The 22,240-nt window shown below is 53.1% G+C and overlaps 1 protein-coding gene across 2 annotated transcripts in view; it reads right to left on the reverse strand.

The window, feature by feature from the left end:
- Positions 1 to 1,447: 1,447 nt before the first annotated feature.
- CD276 (CD276 molecule) overlaps positions 1,448 to 22,240 on the reverse strand; it is a 31,520-nt gene continuing 10,727 nt past the window's right edge. Inside the window, exons 1-8 of one of the 2 annotated variants that reach the window (XM_036028156.1) lie at positions 18,956 to 19,099; positions 17,834 to 17,954; positions 11,096 to 11,437; positions 10,622 to 10,918; positions 6,889 to 7,023; positions 5,800 to 5,841; positions 4,298 to 4,333; positions 1,448 to 2,822 (exon numbers count right to left, since the gene is read on the reverse strand). In XM_036028156.1, coding sequence (XP_035884049.1) covers positions 2,800 to 2,822; positions 4,298 to 4,333; positions 5,800 to 5,841; positions 6,889 to 7,023; positions 10,622 to 10,918; positions 11,096 to 11,437; positions 17,834 to 17,954; positions 18,956 to 19,084 — 1,125 coding nt within the window. In that variant the 5' untranslated portion in view covers positions 19,085 to 19,099 and the 3' untranslated portion in view covers positions 1,448 to 2,799. Of the gene's footprint in view, positions 2,823 to 4,297; positions 4,334 to 5,799; positions 5,842 to 6,888; positions 7,024 to 10,621; positions 10,919 to 11,095; positions 11,438 to 17,833; positions 17,955 to 18,955; positions 19,100 to 22,240 lie in introns of those variants that run through there. The other variant, XM_036028160.1, reaches the window with a different exon arrangement.

Below are 22,240 nucleotides of genomic sequence, written 5' to 3' on the forward strand. Positions count from 1 at the left end.
CATGGTCGTCACAGCCTTGGTTACAAACAGTCCTGGAGGTGAGCTCCAGTCACACCCTGAGCCGGGCACACGAACCCTGACACCTGCAGGCTGCAGTTTGCCACAACCTGAGAAGTACTTCTCCACTAAAACGCAGGAGTTGGACATTTGCCCAGAAAGGCAGCTAAAAACACTGCACTCTGAGGCACTTGTCACCAGGGACGTAGTAGCCACCTTCCTCCTCTCTCAGCACCCTGGGCAAGCCCCTTATCTGCTGGGTCGCTGGCCCAAGTACTTGATACACCGTCACCTCTAAGCCTTAACCTGGCCCTGCCAGGAGGAAAAAAGCCCTGGTAATCGTACCTGTCTCACAGATGAGCAAACTGGCTCGGACAGCTTGTTCTGGGCAGCGGAGCGCCAGCTACAAAATCGCGGAGGAAGCGAGTGTGCAGCCTCGGCGGCAGGGCGGGAGGAGAGGCCGTCCTGCGTCCCAGCGCTTGCTTCACAGTTTGCAGGGTCTTCTCATGGCTGCTTGTCCAGCCCTCACCACCGCCCCATGGAACCAACTACCCCCCACCCTACAGGCGGGTTCATGCCCAGTGCGGCGAGCAAATCCCCGGTGGGGTGGAAAGCAAAGGCAGACTCTCACGGACCTTTTGATTCTAAAACCAGCGGTGGGACTTCAAGCCAGGCGCCCGCCTCACTCCCGAGGCCATCTACTTTATAACAAGTGGTCCAGTTCGTAGAGAACATCACAGACTTCTCAGAAGAGGACTCGTCACCCCTACTTAATGGATAAGAAAACTAAGGTTCAGAGGTATGAAGGACTTCCTCACAAGTTAGTAGTGGAGCCAGGGACAAAAGTTGAGCGTCCTGACCGGCAGCCCTAGGCTCCTCCTGCCACCCCAGGGCCTGTGGAGCTCTGGGGCCAAATGGCTGGGGCGGAGACTCAGACCCCCGGGGGCAAAAGTGTAGCGCACTCTGCAGGCCCCCAAGTCCAGAACCCGGTCCTCCCAACACCTGTGTGCCTGCACTGTCCATCCCTTCCTCTCAGTCTTTGGAGGTGGGCAGTGGTGAGAACCTCAGGCCCACTTTACGTACAAGTAAGGCCAGGGAGGCTACAGGCCCTGCTCGGGGTCACAGGCCAGAACGAGGTCCTGGGCCTCTGACTCAGGCCTGGCGTCAGCTTCCCCATCCGTAAAAAGCAGCGTGTGTGGGGCCCTAAGCAAACCTAGATGAAGCCTAGATGAAGGTCCCAGGGAGTCTCCCAGGACGAGGGACTGAAAGGATGTGGTAAGGAGTGGGTGGAGCCCCACGGTGGCCTGAGGCCAGGGACAGGGCCACAGGCCTCCGAGGCCAGTGCTGTGGGGAAGGTGAGAGCAGGGAGACTTGGCTTTGATGACCAGGAGGGCTCAGCTCCTGCTGAGCCCTGAGACCCATTCTTGTTTCCACACACTTTGCAGAGAAAAAGCTTTCTACAAAGGCATTTATTTTTCCCCAAACTCCCCACCCACCCACCCAGTTAACAGAATTCTTCAGAGTCCCACATTTAAATTAGAAATACCCACATCTTCCATTGCCGGCGAAGGGAGACGTTAGTGGGAAGACACCAGAACTTCAGAAGTTTACTCAACTGGAGGCAGGGCCGGCCAGAGAAGCCCGAGCTGTCTGCCCAGCCCCAGAACAGCACCATGGTGGGGTGGGGGGGGGGCGCTCTACCCCTACCCCCAGAGGTCCCAGGCTTCCCCTATGCTGGGTTCTCAGAGTCTGTTGGGCCTCAGCTGCCTGCTCACCTGCTCACCCTGGAAAGACTCTTTGGGGACCATCAGCTTCTCTCCAGGTAAGAACTAGGGATGGATGGGGTGAGGCACCCAGGAGCTAGGGGCACATAAGAGCAGCACAGTAGGGACAAGGCAGGAGCCTCTCGCATGAACCGCTATTTCCTCACCAGTTCCTGGCTAAAGGGCAAGATCCTTGAGGGAATGGCTTGTGTTTTCAAAGATGGTTCCACAAACCATCTCTGGGGAATGCAAGTGCTCAGTGAGCACCATTTGGGCAGATGAACAAGGGTGGAAAAAGCAGAGGGGCAGAAGCTGACCCTCAGAGACCCAGTGTGACCGGCACCTGCTTCTCATGGAAACAGTGGGCAGAGGGGGCTCACAGGGCACACCTGGTGCACTGTGGAAGAGATCGGACAGGGGAGGTCTGAATGAGTTCTGGCACATGCCTCTGTGTCTCTCTGCATGGCTGGGGAGGGCGCCTGTCTGCACTTAGAAGGGAAGGGAAAGGCCAGCACTGGGAACAGTGCAGGAGAAGGCAGGAGGAAACACCGCTGGACTGAAGGAGATGCTGAGGCTGCAGTGCCCCGTCTGAGGACCCAGGACTACAGGCAGCTCGGACGGGGAAGGTGGAGGTGATAACTAGTGTACCAGGGCCCCTGGAGAAACACGGCAGGCTAACTGTGTATCGTGTCTTTGGAGAAGTAAGGCAGAGGGTCAGTCTGCATACTGTGTCCTCCGGAGGAAAAAGGCAGCCAGGGGGCCCACGTGGCATATCCACTGGAGAAATAAGGTGGTGTGGGTCATCTGTGTCTTGTGTCCGTGAGAAATAAGGCAGCAGAATGACTTGGGAGCCATGTCCATTGGAGAAATGAGGCTGTGGGTGGTCTGTGAGTCACATCCTTTGCAGAATGAGTCAAGTCACTGGGGTGGGGCCATCTGTTGGGCGCAGGGAAGCCCCAGCCAGGGGCTCACACTGAGGTCCCAGTGCAGCCAGAGGTGGGAGCTCAGGGCAGGGGCAGCAGCTCGCTGGTCCTCGTAGTCAGGCTATTTCTTGTCCATCACCTGCATTTCATGATCGGAAGAAAAAAGGAGGGAAAAGCATTAAGTGCAGGAGCTCTACTGTTGGGAGTATGTCAGAACCCCGGGCACATGGTTGTATGCTTCAGGGTGGGGGGTGAGTGTGAGAGTGAGCACAAAAGTCCGACTAGCAGTCTCCAGCACTAAGCCCTGCCCTGAGACCCAAAGGACATAAACACAGGACCTGGGAGTCAGCAGACCGCAAGGGCCCCTGCGGGAGACGGCCCAGTGATCGCCAGCCCTGCTCCCTCCCCACGGGTCTACTCACCCAAAACACTCCCCGCCACCGGCCCCTCTGCCTGGCCTACTTCCCTGCTCTAGCAGGAAACCCTCTCCAACTTCCCTATCCCACACTGATTTCCCCAGCAGCCATGTTGTAGGGAGCCTCCTCGCCCTGGCTTTGCGTCCACGTAAGGGTACGCTGCGGATTCACAGCCCTGACCTCACAGCCTCTCCCTGGCCTGGATGGAGATGCATGACCTCGCTCTTCCCTCTGCCATTCTTTCGGGGTCTGCCTGCCCGTTGGGAAAGCCGCTCTCCCTCCTGGGGACTGCCCGTGTGCTGGTCCAGAAAGTCCAGAGCCTGGGGCCCAGAGGAAAGCCAAACACAGGCAAGAGCATCTAGAAATTCCTCTCAGAGGCGACTTGAAAAATACTTAAGGTTCCATAATCTTTGGTGAACAGCCTTGATTTTCTAGGTGGAAGCCACTCAGATCTAGTGGCAATATTTTACATCATGAAATATTTTGTTCAAAATACACACAGAAACACACACAGAAATACAATATTTACACACAAACATACATATATAGAGGTGCCTGTTGGTTACTTTCGAAAGAATCTCAAACTAACCTGCAACCATTTCCTACTGTAACTGCTTGCTACAATAATATGAGCACTAATAATTGTTAACATTTACTAACTACCTAAGTACCAGCTGGCTGCCCTTGTGAGACATTTCCTGGTCTCGCTAGAGTTAGGAGTCATGTGATAGGTTCTGACCAATGGGATGTAAACAGGAGTGCCCTGAGCTATTTCTAGTCAAGCCCTAGAAAAAACTGCACTTCCCTTGCTTCCCTCCCCCTGCTTCAGGTGTGGGGGTGCAGGACCTGGAGCAGCCCCGTTGGACTTGGGGACAGAAGCTTCATGCTGAAGGGGCAGAAACTGGGAAGATGGAAGCTGGCTTCAGGACATGAGTGGCCTTAAGATCCGCTATGCTTAGACTTCTACAGGAGAGAAATGAGCTCTTGTCCTGGTTAAGCCTGTCTGTCATGTCTGTGTCCTAGCAGTGCAGCTGGGACCTTGGTTACTCTGCCCTTGGCCACCTCACCAGGGAGGAGTGCAGGCTGCTCGAGTGGGGAGCAGGTCACCAGTGAAGGGTGATAATTACTTCCCATAGCCCTCCCTGCCTCCTACACACAGGTGCACGCACACACAGTCTCAAGCACCACATGTCATTACCTTCTTTGTTTTCAGAGTGTTTAAGAGGCCGCAGGACTGTAAAAAAGGAAGGAGCACATGGTGAGGAGGGAACTGTGGAAAGTGGTAGGGCAGAGAGAGAGGAGCTGAGGAAGGGAGGGCCAGGACTGGGGGAGCAGGAGGAGGCAGGTGAGTGGGGACAACATCACAGCACCAGGGAAGGCACCCCAGGCTGCTGTCCCCAGTCCCAGCTCCACGCTGTGGCTTGTTGCCCCTTCTCTGGGGCTCAGTTTTCTGCATCTACCTGAGAACAACCCCCCTGCCCTCCGGCAAGCTAGTGATGTGGAGGTGCACTGGGTCTGTTCCCAAAACACAGTGAAGTGAGAAGCTAAAGGGGCTCCCAATGTCCCCAGATGGCCCTGGGGATCATGGGGAACTGACACTGACCAAATCTCTAAGCCCCTGCTCCTCTGCACTCCCTCCCTTCTGTCAACTACATCTGCCTCTGGGCACGAAAACAGGAGGCCCGATCCCACAGGTATCTGCACCTTGCACACCAAAGGCAGAGAATTCACGGGCATAATTCACAGCAGTCCCAGGGGTCAATCTCCTGCCCTTCCTCCTGCAGCTGTGGGGAGGGCACCTGTGGGAGGGAACCAGCGAAACTGGCACCATCCAGAATGGCCCAGCAGGAACCTGCCTCTCCCAGCCCAGAAGCCAGAAGGGAAGACAGTGAGGCCACTGTGGCCACAGGACACCAGTGCTTCAGCACCCACCCCCGCTGGGCTCCCAGTTTGTGTCTCCTCAGCATCATGACCTTTGCAAACCCCTGTCCTGTCCAGTTACTCCAGAGAACTTGAAACCAGCCCCTGGAGCCGCTGGCGCAGGGGCAGGGTGACATTTTCCAGATGGAGAACTGAAGCCTGGAAGAGCAAAGCAAAGCACTTTGACCAGGGCTACCTAAGCTCTAGCCAGAATGGGACTATCTTAAACTATCTGCCTGGTGACAGGACTCCAAGGTATTTACTGGGCACCAGGTAGGACACTAGGCCGTTATAACCCTTACTTCATCTAATTTAACCCACTCAGCCAATGAAGACAGGCAGTTACTATGAGGAAACTGGGACTCAGAGACAAGGAAGCTGAGGCCCAGAGAAGCAAAGTGACTAGCTCCAGACTGCCCAGCTTACATGAGCAGGATCTGGAACTGAAACCCAGGTTGCCCTACCTCCTGAGCCCTTCCCACTCCCCTAGGAAGCCACCAGACTCCACAGTGCTGGGTTCCTAGGGGTGCAGCCAGCTGGCAGATGGGCAAAGGTGGGCAGAAGAAGCGAAGCAGCCCCTGGGAAGGAATCGGGGAGCTCCGCCTGCAGGCCTAATGCTGAGCAGAGACGAGAGTCACCCCGATAGGGAGGCCTCCGCCCACCAGACATACTGCATTCAACCGCACACAAATGTGGCTCCCCCAGGTCCTGGACACCTCTGCCCTGTCCGCTGTCCTCCTCTCAGCCAATAAGGAAGGCCAGCTCCAAGCTTAGACTTACCCGTCTTAGAGCCTTCTCCATCTCCATCCTGGTCCTCAGCTCCTGGAAGACAAACAAAACCTTCCTCAGCTCCATTTTCATCACCACACTTTCCTGCCTGGGGTGCGGGAAGCCGGTACATGGGAAGCAGGCATGGCCTGTGGTCAAGTGTTGGACACAGAGTTGGACCTTGAGAGCAATGAGCACAGAACAGAGCCCGGGGGCCGGATGAAAGGGCTGTCAGCCTAGAGTCCACCATGCGCCCAACCAAGGACCAGCTCCTCGCCTCCCCCACCCACCCACCCATCCACCCTCTCACCGATCCAGTCAACTGCCACCCTCCAACGTGGACAACCCCCACCTATCAGCCCACTCACCCTGCCACCAGCCTGGCCAGCCACACTGCACAGGTGTCACCTGTCGACCAACCAGACTCCTCCCCATTCACATATTCACTGTGACAGACTCCAGGTCATCTCCCCGCTCTCACCACCAACTTTCATGTTTATTCAAGAAAACCTCCCACTGGGAGGTTTAACCCATGCACCACCCACTGGGCAACTGGCCCACGGACCAATGTCCACTCCCTCACCCACCGCTCACTAGAGTCAGCTCACTCACCCACCAAGGTCAAGTCACCCGTCTAGCGATATCAGCTCACCACCTGCCTGCCTGTCACCAAAGGCAACGCATACTGACCGCAGCCCAGCAGACAACAGTCATGCCTTCACACAGTGACCCCAGGCCCACGAAGCACCCACACTTTGCTAAATTTCCTGGTTCTAAGCCTGCACTCTCACTCACAGACACACCCATGGGACTCACACTCTCATAGTCATACTTGTTTGCACAGACATAGTCACACCTCTGCACACTTCAGCCTTATACATCCACTACTCATTTCCAGTCACACTCATCCTGCATATTTGCACACTCACAGATAGGCGCACACTTCTTTACACACACAAGACACTCAGCCTGGAGATAACACACACAATCTAGCCCCATTGGCAAACTCACTCTGTTACCAGACAGTAACACTCAGATGGATGTCCCGGAGGCCCCAGTACACCCAGGCACATGTGCACACCCACTCGCCCCCCCCCTCACCTGCATTCTCCTCTTCACAGCTCTGTTTGATCTTTCTCCAGCACACGAAGGCCAGGGCCACCAGCAGCACGACAAGGCAGATTGAGAGTCCCACAGTCACCCACAGGGCCTCAGGGGGGAATGACACAGGCTGTCCTGGGAGAGGCAGGGGAGAGAACGGGGAGGAACCATCATCTCTGGCCCCCACGGCCACGAGAACAGCACCCTCTGGCTCCAAGGTGTGAATGGGGGCCCCCACCCTTTCTGAGCGCCAGCACTACACAGAGTTCACATGCCCCTTTGCTGCGCATTCACACACCCTCCAAAGCCTGACACAGCCGTAGCTGGAGAAGACATGCTTTAGCCCAGCAAGGCTGAAGAGTCTGCAGTTGATGATGCCCAAGAACCTTCTATGGCTCCCTGCTGACATGGAAATAATGCTACAACCATTTCAGGATGATTCAAGAACCTCAATAATGTAGCTGCTGCTTAACCTCCCTGAGCCTTTGTATCTTATTCTGCTATAGGAACCTCTCATCCAGCCAAACTGGTGTCACGGCCATTCTCTGAGAAGACAACAGGCACCCCCCCAACCTCCACACATTGCTGTCAGTTTACTCCACCAAAAACTGCCCCCAAGATCTGCACCTAGCTGAAGTCCACCTCCGCAGCCCTGACTATCCCAGCCCTACCTGGTGACGGTCCCTACCCTACTCATAAGGAGTCAGCAAACTAAGGCCTGTCAGCTAAATCTGGCCTGCAGCCTGTGTTTGTACAGCTTGTGAGCTAACAGTGATTCTTCCATTTGTAAAGTGTTACCAAAAAATGGAAAAGGAGAGCCCTGGTGGGTGCGGCTCAGTTGGTTGGGTGTTTCAGTTGTGGGTTCAATTCCTGGTCAGGGCACATGCCTCTGTTGCAGGTTCGTTCCCCGGTCAGGGTGCATACAGAAAGCAACCAATCAATGTTCCTCTCTCACATGGATGTTTCTCTCCCTCTCTTTCTCCCTCTCTAAAATCAATAAGCACGTCCTCAGGTGAAGGTAAAAAAAAAATGGAAAAGGAGGAACACAAGGAGATGAAAAAGCAGCAGCAGCAAGAGACGGTGTATGCCTCACAAAGCCTAAGATGTTTACTGTCCAGCCCTTCACAGAAAGCGTCTGCAGACCCCGCATATCGATGAGGGTGGGCGGCGAGGGCGCCAGAGTGAGGAGACGTGCCAGGGGCGTGTTTCCGTGAAACGCCGAGGGCCCTTCTGTGAACTGTGTCATGGCAGACGGAAGGAGCTGAGCACCCACACCTGGGTCAGGGCCAAAGCTGTTCTGAGCAGGCCATCTAGCCTAGTTTCTGGACCCCTGCTGGGTCCTGGGAAGAGGCCTTAGGGACAACAAATCTAACCAAAGACAGCACTGCTGTCCTGCCCTCTTTGGAGACCACAGGCACCCCGGGCATCGGCGGCAGCAGAAAGCACCGACAGTGCCGTGTGCAGTGCCCTGAGCCCTTCGGCAGCGGAGGCCCTAGCACAGACACAGGCATTTGTAGCAGGTGTCACCTTCAGCTGTCATGACTGGCAAAGCTGCCATTGTGGACACTGGAAGCAAAGGGGCCCATCACCCCAATAAGCAGGAGAGGAGGAGAGCAGCTGATACGAGAGGTCAGGAGGGCAGTCCGTGAAGCACATGGGAGAAACTCCTGGAGACCCCAGGGTGCAGCTCCTGTAGCAGTGACACAGCAGAGCCACGGGAATACCCACAGGGAGACAGACTCTGTGTTCACCCCAAGGCTGGTGCTTGGAACACAGGTCAGACTTGCCCTCGTTCCACCAGTCAAGGCCAGAGCAGGGCTCAGAGCTGCATCCTCAGGCCCCACACCCAGTGCCTGCTCCACAAAGCCGCCTCCACACAGCACATGTGACTTCACTGACCCCCAGCAGGCATGGTGGGGAGAGGCCAGGCTGCAGGACTGAAAGTCTGCCTCTGAGAATGTTGTGCGAGGCACAAAGCTCCCTGAAGCAAAATACAGGCCAAAGGCTCCAAAGTAGGCCAGACCTGCTCTAATGAAACAGGAGGCTGGGTGGTGGGGGGGAGAAAAATTAGACTGAGAGGCTGAGTTCAATTCTGGTCATGGTTCATCTGCTCACTGCGGGATGCAGGAACCCAGGTCCACAGACCCCATGCGTGAGTTTAGAGAGGCCATGCACCCTCAAAATTGAAATGCAAACTACAGCATTTATCATTCATCCCATGTTCAAAGAGCTGCCTGCGGCGGGGGGGGGGGGGGGGGGGGCGCCCTCCTGCCCCCCAGCCAAAGCCGCCAAGCCAGCCTGCGGCCTGGGGCAAGCTCGCTCTTCCCTCAGGGCTTCGGTTTCCTCCCTGGAGAAATGAAGGTGCTTTAAATGTTAGTTACCAAAGTTTAAAGTAAAGATTTTTGTCTTTGGTGGGGTAAACGTTCTCCCTGCAATTACATTTATACTGACGAGCCCTTTCTGTCCAGCCAGGTGTGCAAATTAGCAGGATCCTTCAAGGTCCCATCGACTCCCACCTGTCCCTGCAGAATTCTCTTGACCACTCCAGCCACTGTCACTCCTGACAGCTCTTATTCTCCCCTGAACACACACTAGACAACATGCTGTTCTTTAAAAGGTCAAGGAGACCCCTCAGAACACCCAACAGGCCCCTGGGGCAGTGACTTCCCCACAAAGAGCACAGAGCCTGGGGGCTCTGCAGGAGTAGGGTGGGGTCAGTCTTGGGAATGGGGTCTCCCACAAGGCTGTGGGCAGAGGGAACACAGCCTTGCCAGAAGGAAACACCTGAAGGAGAAGAAGGAATGAATCTTAACACCTAGACGATAAGCGAAGGCCTCGGAAGGTCCAGGCACACTTGGGAGGAGAAGAAAATCAGGAATAAGTCAATGAAGCCTGAGGCTTGTGCACAATCTGGTGGCCAGGTGCAGACTGGGGCGTGGGTGGGCCGGGGGGTTGGATGGACGTCATGGGAAGAGAAGACAGGACAGAACCTGCTGTCCTGACCCCAGGGTACATGGGGAGGCCCTTGGGAAAGGCCAGGTGGCCCAAGGGAAGGGACTGAGGAGCCAGGATGGGATCCAAACACAGATGGAGACGGCCTCCCTTTGCCTGAGCACTGGCCTGAGCCCACTTATCTCCAGGCGCAAGGAAAGCCCACTGAGGTGGGCACTCAGGAAGGGAAACAATGTCTGGCTCAGGATCCCCAAACCAGGGACTATGGTATCCATCTAGTATCTGAGCACACGGGAGCAGCAGAGAGAGCCCTGGCCACTGCAGCTGAGAGTGATGTGCTGCTGGGGACTGCCCACGTGCAGGGGCCCAGCTGTCTCTCAGGGCCTCGGAATCAGATGGTGCCCACGGACGCAGCAAAGGCTTCCCATCACCCAGAGAAGTTCCCACAGGAAAACCCTCCCTCACCAGGTCCTGGGGCCATGCCCCGGGGCTGACACAGAACTCCCGCCCACATCTCAGATTCCAGGCAGGTACTTGGTATAAGAAGCACACGTGCCACCTAAGGTGCTCCTAGGAGAGCAAATACTACAAATGCCTCTTGTCAGCTCTTTCAGGCAAGCCCCTTAAGGACTCCTTTGGGGAGAGTTTGAGACACCTGAAACATGTGAATATGATTGTTCAAGTCTTCTGAACACCCAAACCTACCTAAATTCCAGCCCAGGGTCCAAAAAAAAAGAGGGTGGCTCCCCCCATCCTCCCCAGCTGTTCGTCTGGCCCTTACCTGTGACAGCGACAGAGCCGTGAGCGTCCTGCTGCAGCACGGGGTTGCGCACCAGACAGCTGTAGGTGCCATTAGCGCCCAGCGCCACCCTCAGGACGCTGCGCACATCAAACAAACCCTGCTCATTGGCCATCTGTGACGTGGTCACGTTGCCTGCCAGAGGCACACCCTGCCCGTCCTGCCAGAACACCTCCGCCTCAGGGTAGCCCCGGGAGCTGGCGCACGTGATAGTCACCGTGTCCCCAGGCCGAAGGTCCTTGTTGGGCTCCAGGGTCATGCTGGGCTTTGAGTAGGGAGCTGGAGGGGGACAAAGGGTAAAGGACAAGGTAAGGTGAGGGCCAAGGGGGCACAGTGAAGGGACAGGGCACCTGGCGCTGTGAGGACAGGGGTCAGCATGGGGAGGCGGACAAGGGGGTAAGGCTAGGGAGTGAGAGGGGTGTGCCAAGGGGTAGGGCGCCCCCTTCGGGTGCTCACCTGCCACCTGCAGGCTGACCGCAGCACTACCAAAGTCCCGGACGCTCACGAAGCAGGTGAAGCTGCCCTCGTCAGCCACACGCACGCGCTGGAGCCTCAGGGAGGCGTTGCCCTGTGCCAGCAGGTCAGGGAAGAGAGCGGTGCGGTTGGCATAAGCGCTGCCCTGGTCCTGCCCCTGCGTGAAGCTGTGCACCAGCTGTTTGGTGTCTGTCAGCTGCCAGATGAGGTTGAGCTGAGCCAGGCTGAAGCCAGGCTCAGGCGAGAAGGAGCAGTTCAGGGTGGTGTCTGCGCCCACCAGGGCCACCACGGGGTTTTCGGGGACCTGGACCTCCAAGGCGGTGCCTGGGGGCAGAGTCAACGGGGTGGGGCAGTCAGAAGGGGCAGGGGCACTCTGGGCCTCCCTGGTCTCCTTCTCCTGGTCTAACTCCAACCCCACACACCTGCCCTTTGAGGCCTGAGACCTAAAATAAGTTTATTGGCTTCATAAGCACCTACCATTTGCCAAGTGTAAGAGTTAGGAATGCAAGACAATAGGACCAAAGTCACACCTCTACAGAGCTGACATTTTAATGGAAGAGAGGGACACACCAGCACACACGTTCTTATTAGCATGTGATTAGGGACAGAAAGGAAGAGAACATTCCTGAGTGGATTAGAAAGTAAGCTGGTAGATGTTCAAGCACCTGGCAGGTATTTAACAACTGTCTCTGCTGGCTTCCCTTTCCCGTAAGTATATATTATCTTTATAAATCGGAAAGTGAAGTCTAAAAAAAGCATGTGCTGAAATGTTAATAGTGTACTTCTGTGAATAAGAAAGGATCACAGTGCTTTTTCTTTTTTCTTTTCTTATATAAACATGGTTAGTTTTCATACAAGGAAGAAAGTATACCCATACCTTTAATACTTTTGCAAGACTCATTCTTAGAGCTACTAAGCTGATACGTAAAGGGAATGAACAGGAGCCTGACGTGCCAGAGCCCCACGAGGGCGACCGGTCCCACCGGGTGACCGCAGCACGGCAGCTCCCCCACTGGAGTCACAGCCTGAGGGTCAACCCTCCCAGTGCCAGGCCAACAGCAATCGGGGCTCAACTTTGACAGGAGGGCGCACACAACCACACCTGGAGCTCCTGGCTCAGGTGGACACAGAGAGCACACCACTGGGCCCCACAAGACACCTACTGTGAGGCCACTCTACCAAGACGGGGAGTCAGAGCAGCCCCACCTAATGCACAGAAACACACACAGGGAGGCTGCCAAAACGAGGAGACAAAGGAACACGCCCAAAAAACTCCAGAAAAAGAGCTAAACAAAATGGACACAAGCAGATGCAAAATTTAAAACACCGGTTATAAGGATGCTCAATGATCTCAGTGAGAACTTCAACAAAGAGATGGAAAATATAAAAATGGAAATAGAAAACAAAACAGAACCAGTTAGAAATGAAGAATACAATAACTGAAATGAAGAATACATAAAAGGGAATCAACAAGGGAGTGGATGAAGCAGAGGATCAAATTGACGATTTGGAATATAAGGTAGCAGAAAACACCCAATCAGAACAGCAAAAAGAAAAAAGAATCCAAATAAAGGAGGATGCTTTAAGGGGTATCTGGAAAAACATCAAGCGTATCAACATCTACAGCATAAGGAGAAGAGAGAGAGGGAGCAGGAATTGAAAGCCTATTTGAAGAATAACAACGGAAACATCCCTAACCTGGTGAAGGAGACGGGCACACAAGCCCAGGGAGCACAGAGAGCCCCAAACAAGATGAACCCAGAGAGGCCACACCAAGACACATCATAATTAAAATGTGAAAGGTTGAAGACAAAGAGAATCTTAAAAGCAGTAAGAGAAAAGCATTTAGTTGACTACAAGGGAGCTCCCATGAGACTGTCAGCTGATTTTTCAACAGAGACTTTGCAGGCCAGAAGGGGCTGGCACAAAATATCAATGTGATGAAAAGCAAGGACCTACAGCCAAGATGGCTCTATCCAGCAGAGCTATCATTTAGAATGAACAGCAGATAAAGAGCTTCCCAGACAAGGTAAAACTCAAGGAGTTCCTCACACCAAACCAGCATTACATAAAATGTTAAAGGGTCTTCTTTAAGAAAAAGGAGAATATAAAAAATATGAATAATAACATGGCAATAACTACATGTCTATCAACAAGTACTTTAGACTTCTGGCAAGATGGAAGAATAGGTGGATGCACCATACCTCCTCTCACAACCAAGATTAGAACAACAATAATTTACAGTCAGAATAACACCTAGATCCAGCAGAGGATTTATCTGAATGGAAGTCGGGCAGCCAAGAAATTGAAGTAGACGCGTTCATCCGGACTGGTAGGAGAAGACGAGCCGGCGGGCGCGGGGCTGGCTCAGGTCAGTGGCGCACGGAGGTCGGGGGAAGGTTTGGCGCGAACTCGGAGCAAAAGCCATCTGGCGCGCAAGAACGCAGTGGTGATCCCTGAGTACGCAAGCTGCGGCTGGCAGACCCAGAGGGGCAGCGATTGTGGACCAGGGCAGAACTTGCGGCCCGGAAGCCCAGACAAGGGTCTGAGTCCAGGAGAACGGAACTACCACCATTGTTTTCTCCCGCCCCGCTCCTGCTCCCGCCCCGCCCCCACATATAACGTCACAATCTAGCGACTGGGGTGCCCAGCCCCGGTGAGCACCTAAGGCTCCGCCCCCCCACCATAACTAGAGCAACCAGACCGGGAAAAAAAAAAAAAAAGGAGAGACGGGGAAAAACATGTTTTCAACAGAGCAGATCAGTCCCCTAGGACTCATCCTTTTGAGCGACGAAGAAATAGCCAATCTATCAGATGCGCAGTTCAAAACACTGGTGATCAGAAAGCTCACGGAATTGATTGATTTTGGACGCAATTTAGATGAAAGGATGCAGGTTATCATAAAAGAGATGCAGGAAGATACACGAAGGAGAGCCAATAGTGAAAGGAAGGAATATGAGTCTCAAAACAATACAGTGGACCAGAAGGAAGATAGAATCAACCAAGCAGGAAAGCATGATGAAATAAGAATTCAAAAAATTGAGGAAAAGATTAAGAGCATCCAAGACACCTTTAAACGTTCCAATATCCAAATTATAGGGGTACCAGAATCGGAAGGGGAAAAGCAACAGGTTGAGCACGTATTTGAACAAATAATAAAGGAGAACTTCCCCAAACTGGCAAAGGGAACAGTCTTCCAAGAAATCCAAGGAGCGCAGAGAGCCCCAAAGAAGTTGGACCCAAGAAGAAACACACCAAGGCACATCATAATTACATTAGCCAAGGTAAAAACGAAGGAGCGAATCCTAGAAGCAGCAAGAGATAAGGGGACAGTCACCTACAAAGGAGTTCCCATCAGACTGTCAGCTGATTTCTCCAAAGAGACCTTACAGGCAAGAAGGGGCTGGAAAGAAATATTCCAAGTCATGAAAGACAAGGACCTACATCCCAGATTGCTCTATCCAGCAAAGCTCTCATTTAGAATGGAAGGGCAGATAAAGGGCTTCTCAGATAAGGTCAAGTTAAAGGAGTTCATCATCACCAAGCCCTTATTTTATGAAATGCTAAAGGGACTTATCTAAGAAAAGAAGATAAAGAAAAGACATGTATAGTAAAAGGACAGCAAACTCACAAATATTAAAAACCACACCTAAAGCAAAACCAAAAGAAACTAAGTAAACAATTAGAACAGGAACAGAACCACAGAAATGGAGGGCACATGGAGGGTTAGCAGCAGGGGGGTGGGAGGAGGAGAGAGGGGGAAAAGGTATAGAGAATAAGTAGCATAGAATGTAGGTTGAAAATAGATAGGGGGAGGGCAAGAATAGTACGGGAAATGTAGAAACTAAAGAACTCATAAGTATGACACATGGACATGAACTAAAGGGGGAAATGTGGGTGGGAGGGGGGTACAGGGTGGAGGGGAGAGAAGGGGGGAAATGGGACAACTGTAATAGCATAATCAATAAAATATATTAAAAAAAAACAACTACTTTAGATATAAATGGATTCAACACTCCGATGAAAAAGCACAGGGTGGTTAAATGGACAACAGAACAAGACCCTTACAAATGCTGCCTATGAGAGACCCACTTCAGATCGAAGACACCCACAGACTGAAAGGGATGGAAAAAAATATTTCATAAAAATGGAAATGAAATTAAAAAGCTGGGATAGTGATATTTATACCAGACAAAATAGACTTTAAAACAAAGGCTGTATCAAGAGACAAACAAGGACCCAGCCATCCCACTTTAGGGTATTTCTCCAAAGAAATCCAAAACACTAATTTGAAAAGATATATGCCCCTTATGTTCACGGCAGCATCATTTATGATAGCCCAGATATGGAAGCAATGTAAGTGTCTATCAATAGATGAATGGATAAAGAAGTGGGACATGTATATAGTGGAATATGATAGCCATAAAAAGGAATGAAATTTTACCATTTGCAACAGCATGGATGGACCTAGAGGGTATTTGTGTATTTGTGTTATTTCACTTAAGTGAAATAGTGATTTCACTTATATGTGGAATCTGAAAAGCAAAATAAATGAATAAAACAAAATACAAACAGAGACACATACAGAAACATTTTGATGGTTCCCAGATGGTAGGGTGCTCCGGGGGGCTGGGAATAAAAGGTGAAGGAACTGAGAAGCACAAATTGGCAGTTACAAAGCAGTCATGGCGATGTCAAGTACAGCATAGGGAATGTAGCCAATAATATTGTAATGTTTTTATGGTGTTACAAAGGTACTAACACCATAAACACCATTGGGGTGATCACTTCATAAGTTTCATGTCTAATCACTATGTTGCACACCTGAAGCTAATATAACATGTCAACTACAGTTGAAAAAGAAAAAAACATTTAAAAAACCAAAATTAAAAAAAAAAGAACCTGGCATACAAAGACCCAGGGTAAGAGCTGCACACAGAGGCACCAGCAGGTGGAAAGGCCCCGAGTCAAGACCCACCCTGCTACATGACAGTGTCAGGAAGCTGGCAGTGTGGCCAAATCATCTGGGTGGGAGAGCTTGGTGAGCTGGTGAGGAATTTAGGGCTTTCTATGTGTAATGGGAAGTCATTTGGGGGATTATTCAGGCATAATCTCCTCTGTGGAGGACGGATTTGGCGGCCACTTCAGTGGTGCCTATAAGAAGTGACGGTGGTTTAGCTCTAGAGGGTGGCAGTGGCGATGGACAGAACGGACAGACGGGAGGTTTATTTAGGAGGCAGAATGAACAGGGCTTGCTAAGGGATTCAATGTGAGGGGAGCACAGATCCCAGCAGCCCAGGCCCACTCCCTACCCAGGGGCAGGGCCAGGGAACAGCCAGAGACAAACCCCACTCCCCCCGCCCCCCATCCTGTGGCTTTACCCTGTAGCCTCCCCACTCTATCAATTCTGCCTCCAATCCAGCTTTTCTTTTAGAGCCCTGGAAAGTCAGGGAGGGGTCCCCCGGGATCTTTCTTTTGAGGAGATGTGCCCCTACCCTGGCATTGCCATTCTTGGGTACTAGATTAAGTGTGTGCTTTGGACACCAGCAAAGCAAGCACACTCAAAAAGTGTGAAAATCAGTCTTAACACAAAATTTACTGAGTACACAACTCATAAAGATTTCTTGAACTTAGAAAAATGACGTTTTATCATGAACTGCACACAGGGCAGGAGCTTTCCTAATCTTTGCAGTGCACTGAGCTCTCTGAAGGTCTTACACTGGCCCTGAATCCCTCCCTGCAACCCCAGGTGCTCCAGGCTGGCTCTGCAGCTGGAGATCAGCTGCACCAAGGTGCCTCTTTTGGGGCATTTGGGGAATGAAACCTGAGGAGTCACCCAAACAAATTCCTTTCTCTAGCAGGGGTGTCCAATCCCTGGCCCACAGGAAGCATGTAGCCCAGGATGGCTATGAATGTGGCCCAACACAAAATTGTAAATTTACTTAAAACCTTTTCTTTGCTCATCAGTTTTCATTAGTGTTTGTGTATTTAATGTGTGGCCCAAAACAACTCTTCTTCCAGTGTGGCACAGAGATGTCAAAAGGTTGGACACCTAGAGAAGTAGGAGCAGCAGTGGATAGAGAGGCTTCCTCTTTGTGAACACTAGATGGCACCAGAGACTCAGCTTTGCCTTTCCCCATGGAGGATGAAGGTAACAGATTAAGCTTTGAAACATAAGGTGAGAATATTATGATGAAAGTAGTTGCTATTGTCGAGTGCCAACTCTGTACCAAGCACTGTGCAGGAAGATTTACAGCATTTATTCAACATGGGGACTGAGCACCTGTTATGGGGCTGGCACCGATCCTGTTCTCTGAGCAGAGAAAGCAACAAGAAAAGAAACACAGTATGTCAAGTGGAGACAAATGCTGGAAGCAGTGTGAAGTAAGGTTGGGGGTGGGGAGGGATGTGTTATTTTATACAGGGTAGCCAGGAAAGCCTGGCTGAGGAGGTGACACTGGACATATTAGTGCTCACAATGCCATTTTATAGAAGAAGAAATGGAGGCTAAGAAATGTAAAGTGAGAGTTACCTATTGGATCCTGGAAGTGGAAATGAGCGTAGACAAGTACAGGAGAGACTGGGAAGAGGTTTGCCAAACCCTTCTGATCCCCAATCCCCTCTAAACAGAGGCTCCACAGGACCCAAGGTGGGAGTGTGATCCCCTCCCCTACCTCCAGCCCAGCACCAGCACCCCACCCCTCGCCCTGCGCCCCTCACCTGTGAGGCAGAACCACAGCACTCCTAGGGCAGTGGCCACATGCACACCTGTGCCAGGACTGTCCATCTTCCTCTGAGGCAACTGACAGCTGGGCTCTCGGTGGCGGAAGGCTGCCCCTGCCTGTAAGGAAGAGGAAGTGAGACTTTGTCTCAAAAGGTCCTCTCCAGGCACAGCCCACTCATCTCCCCTGGACCAGCTTGGGGCCAGGTTGCAACTGCCAGCTGGGATGACCTTCCTCCCACACACCCACAGGGCTTCTCCCTGCTCAGGCAATTTTTGAGAGATTCTGGTAGGAAGGAATTGAATTGCTGGGGAGGCTAAACCAGGACAGGTAGCTGCAACCCAGCCTTTCAGAACCAGGATGCAAATATAAGCTGAAGGAGGCAAGTAGAGGCAAGACAGGCCAGGTCAGGGCAAGGATGTGCTCCTTTGGGTTCAGGGAGAGGAGGAGCAAAGGCTGGAGCCAGACTTAGACATAAACTAAGAGGTCTGGTCTTTACCCTGAAGGCAGGTGGGAACTACCAAAGACTCTGGAATTGGGGGAAGGATATGGTCTGAGCTGTGCTTCATAACGATTACTCTGCAAACACCTGCAGGATGTGGAGAGCCAAGCAGGGTAACACATGCCAAGGGAGTGAGAAGCAGGCCTCCGCTTCAGCACAGCTGCCCCAGGCCACGGACGACTGCCTGATAGATTGTTGTAAGGGAAGAATGACTTGGCTGCTTGCTATATCACCGTACCAAAAAGGAGCAGCAAATGTTCTTAAAAAATAAAATGTACCTAGCCTTGCAGTTTGTCTTTCTCACACTCTGCTTCAAAGCTGGCTCAATATATACAGCCTGCCTTCACCAATAAACAGTTTCCTCCTCTGCATCCCAGAGAAGGGACTCCATCGGACCCCGCTTTGACTCTGTGTCTTTATTTCTCAATCCCCCACCGCCTTCCCTCGGGACCTGACTGATCTAGCCGCGCTGGTCGTGCCACAGGATAAGTGAGACAAGCCAGGCAGAAGAGAGGGAGCAGGTCTGGGTGAAAGGGCCAGGACTGGAGAATGCGGGGACAGAAAGGGAGCAGTCAGGGGTCCACAGTTTTGTGCCCAGTGACCAGGTGGGGTACTCACTGAGACAGAGAATGCGGAACGGTTCGGCACAGGGCATGGAAAGTTAGTGCAGTCTGCGTAGTGACTTCCAGGGGTGAGTTCTAGGAGGCAGCTAGGTGCACAAGTGTGGGGCCCAGAGGGAGAGAACATTTGCTGGTTTCATACACTAGATTGAGTTAACAAGATGGATCAGAAATGGAAGGGGCCAGGACTGGGGCTGACCCCCACAGCTGCAGTGAGGACTGACTGAAAGATAGGTCTGTGGCTGCAGGTCAGACCTCAGCAGGGGGCCCAGACCTCCTGGGATCTCTGATAGGTGGTTAGACAGACAAGAGCAGAGCAAGGAGTTGGGCCAGGGACAGGTCAGCACAGCGGAGAGCCCCAGGGGTCTAGCAACTGGCAAAACTGAAAAACCAAGGACCTGTCCCCCAGGGTGATTTCCCTCCCTGGAATATCACTGGCCATGTGGCTCATACCCTCCCTTGACCTCTCCTCCCCTGGCTTGTCACTAGTCACGCAGTAGACCCCCTTGGAGGAGGCCACAAGGGGCCGAAGCGTGGTCTCATGCGACTCCCATTGGTGCCCTTGCACGACCACTTCCTTAAGCACTGACCCCCGGGGATGACATCCAGGCCTCCGATGTTTCAGCCCCAGGCCCAGAAGAGCAGCAAAACAAGACAAGTGACGCCATGGCTGCCTCAGGACCAGCTGCGATGACTAATGACCCCCCTATCCTGACGCCAGCCAATCTGTGGAGACCAGGACCCTGAAAGGACACACCTGGAAAGCTGATGACTATTCTGCTGGGGTCCTCCCCTGCGGCCTCCCCTAAAATCCCCTCGGACAGAGGCCCCAGTGAAAGCACACCTGTGCCCTTCCCTTGCCCCTCCTCTGGCCCCCACCAGGCATGCCGCCTCTACATTTCTCTCCTGCATTCCCTTCTCCTGCCTGTGTAATTTGTTTTCTGAGCCCATTCCTTCTACAGCTCACTTCCTCCACCTCTGTGACTTCCTAAACAAACTTGTATAGTTTCAGTCTTGTCTCTGAATTCTCTCTTAGTCAGAACTCAATTATCCAGGTTTTTAAACCAAGCTCTGCTCTGCTTCCACCGTCCAACACCCGACGCCACCCGACGCCCATAGCGTCTGACTCGGGCAGGCTGCCGGAGCCCCTGCCCGTGCCCGCCGCTGCTGCCTGCCTGCCTGCTCGAGCAGGGCCACACAGCCGCTGTCTGACACCTGCGGGCAAGCCTGGAAATGGTTTCACATTCTCATAACCCCAGGGGGAGATGGGCTGAACTACTTGATCCCATTTCGTAAGAGAAAAAAACAAACTTAAAGCCCTGACAAGTGAAGTGGCAACACAATGTGCTGCGATTCGCCAGTTGGCACAGCTGATAAGTATTTGAGTTCCCAACCACATCTTTCTGCCCTTCTGAGGGGCAAAACTCCACAGCCATTAACACCAGTTCCAGTCTCAGGCATGGGCCTCAGCCCTTCTAACCCCAACCAAGCACCCGCCAGCCCCCACACACCTAGAAGCTGGGCTGAGAGAGTCCCTCACCCTCACCCAGTGCTTCCTGCCAGCCCCTCCCAGCCGTCCGCAGTGGGGAAGCCCTGAGCAGCCACTTCCGTCCCAGATGCTTCCGGCCCAAACCTGGTGACCCAGAGTCTCACCAAAGGCTGAGTCAGCAGCCTCCTGCTCCATTCATAAAGCATCCTTGGCAAGCACTACATCCTGCCATAGGGCTGCCGTGGCCCACAGGAAAAGCCAGTGGCCTGCCATGCCTGCCTGGCCCCCAAGGAAGCACCCAGGACTAAGGGTTAAGAAACTGCCAGATTCCGAGTCTCCCTTCCTCACTTCCATCCCCAGAAAAGCCATGGGCCCCACACTCTCTCCCTGCTGCTCATGCCTTCCGCCTCCCATCCCGACCCTCCCGACCCTCCCGACCCCCTCCACTCTGTCCCCACAGATACCCCCATCCATTCTCTGCAGTGCTTCCTCTCAGGGCCTAGCCCCTGCTCAAGGGCCTCCCACGGCTCCCCATTTACTACGAAAGTATACAGCCCCTTGCCCGGTACTCAAGACCTTTCTTAATGGCTGTCACCTCCAAACATCAAGGTAATTTCTGAAACTGGGGTTTTACTCCCCGAGGTCTCTTGGGAACGCCTGCCACCTCTGTGAATGTGGGGGGTGGGGGAGCACTCTCTCCTGACCAGACCAATCAGGGCTCCCCAAGGGCTAAGCTCTCCTTCCCTCCAATGGAAGAACGAGGGAGGCCCCAGGGGTGAGTGTTGGGTTTGCTCCCTTTTTCCTTTCCTAGACGCTGGACCCAGGAGAATTCCCACCTTCGTGGCTTACCCTGACAGCCCCGCACTGAGGAGACCTCAGAATTCCGCAGCACCCAGTGGCTCCACCACAACAGCCAGGCACCCAAGAGCAGAGGGCGGAAAGGAAAAACACACCTGGCAGGTAAGGTGCTGCTCGGTGAATAGGAGCCTGACTGGGAACAGAAAACCAATCACCGCCCCTGGCAACGGATGAGCCACCCGCCCAGAGCACAGAGCCTAGACCGAGGACTGCAGGCACGGGCACCGCCCTTCCCCTTCTCTCCACACACGGGAATTCTCACCCCCAGGCAGACCAGCCCTGCGGGAAGCGCGTGCTGCCCCTCCCATGAATCAGTCACCAGCCAGCAATTCCTTCTCCTCCTTTCCCATCCCCCCTCTACTGCCCCAGTCCTGGCCGAATGTGGGAACTCCAAGGAGCTCTGCCAGGAGGGACCTCCAAAAGAAGCAGGAGTGAGGGGCCCAGGCCACCTTTAGCCTGAGAGTGCAGCAGGCACAGTCCGCCTCCAACAGAGGTGGAGCCACAGGGAAGCTCCTGAGAAAGGATGCAAGATGTGACCCCAAGGGCTAAGGCTGGGTTCTATACCAAGGTGCCCGGAATTGGGGGTGTCCTGGAGGGACTCCTTGCCCTCACCATGACTACCAGCAGCAGCCCACATTCTCCTGCCTTCTCCCAATCCCTGGATGGACTGCTTGGGCAACGCTTCCCACAAAGAAGGCAAGAAGTGTCAAGGCACATAAGCAGTGTTAATCTATGCTAACCTGCATAGCATAGAAGCACCACTTCTAAAAATGGCGGTTAAGCCCCTGGATACAGCTATACCTGAGGCAAGCTGCACATCTAGACTGCCCAAGCACTCCAGCCAGTCTTTTCCTTGCCCCCCAACCCCGCCTTAAGCCAGTTTGAGCTAAGTTTCTATAGCTGGCAATTGAAGAAGTACTTGAATATACATTTATC

The sequence above is a fragment of the Phyllostomus discolor genome, chromosome 1 (genome assembly GCF_004126475.2).
Source record: "Phyllostomus discolor isolate MPI-MPIP mPhyDis1 chromosome 1, mPhyDis1.pri.v3, whole genome shotgun sequence".
In the NCBI taxonomy this organism is placed as follows: Eukaryota; Metazoa; Chordata; class Mammalia; order Chiroptera; family Phyllostomidae; genus Phyllostomus; species Phyllostomus discolor.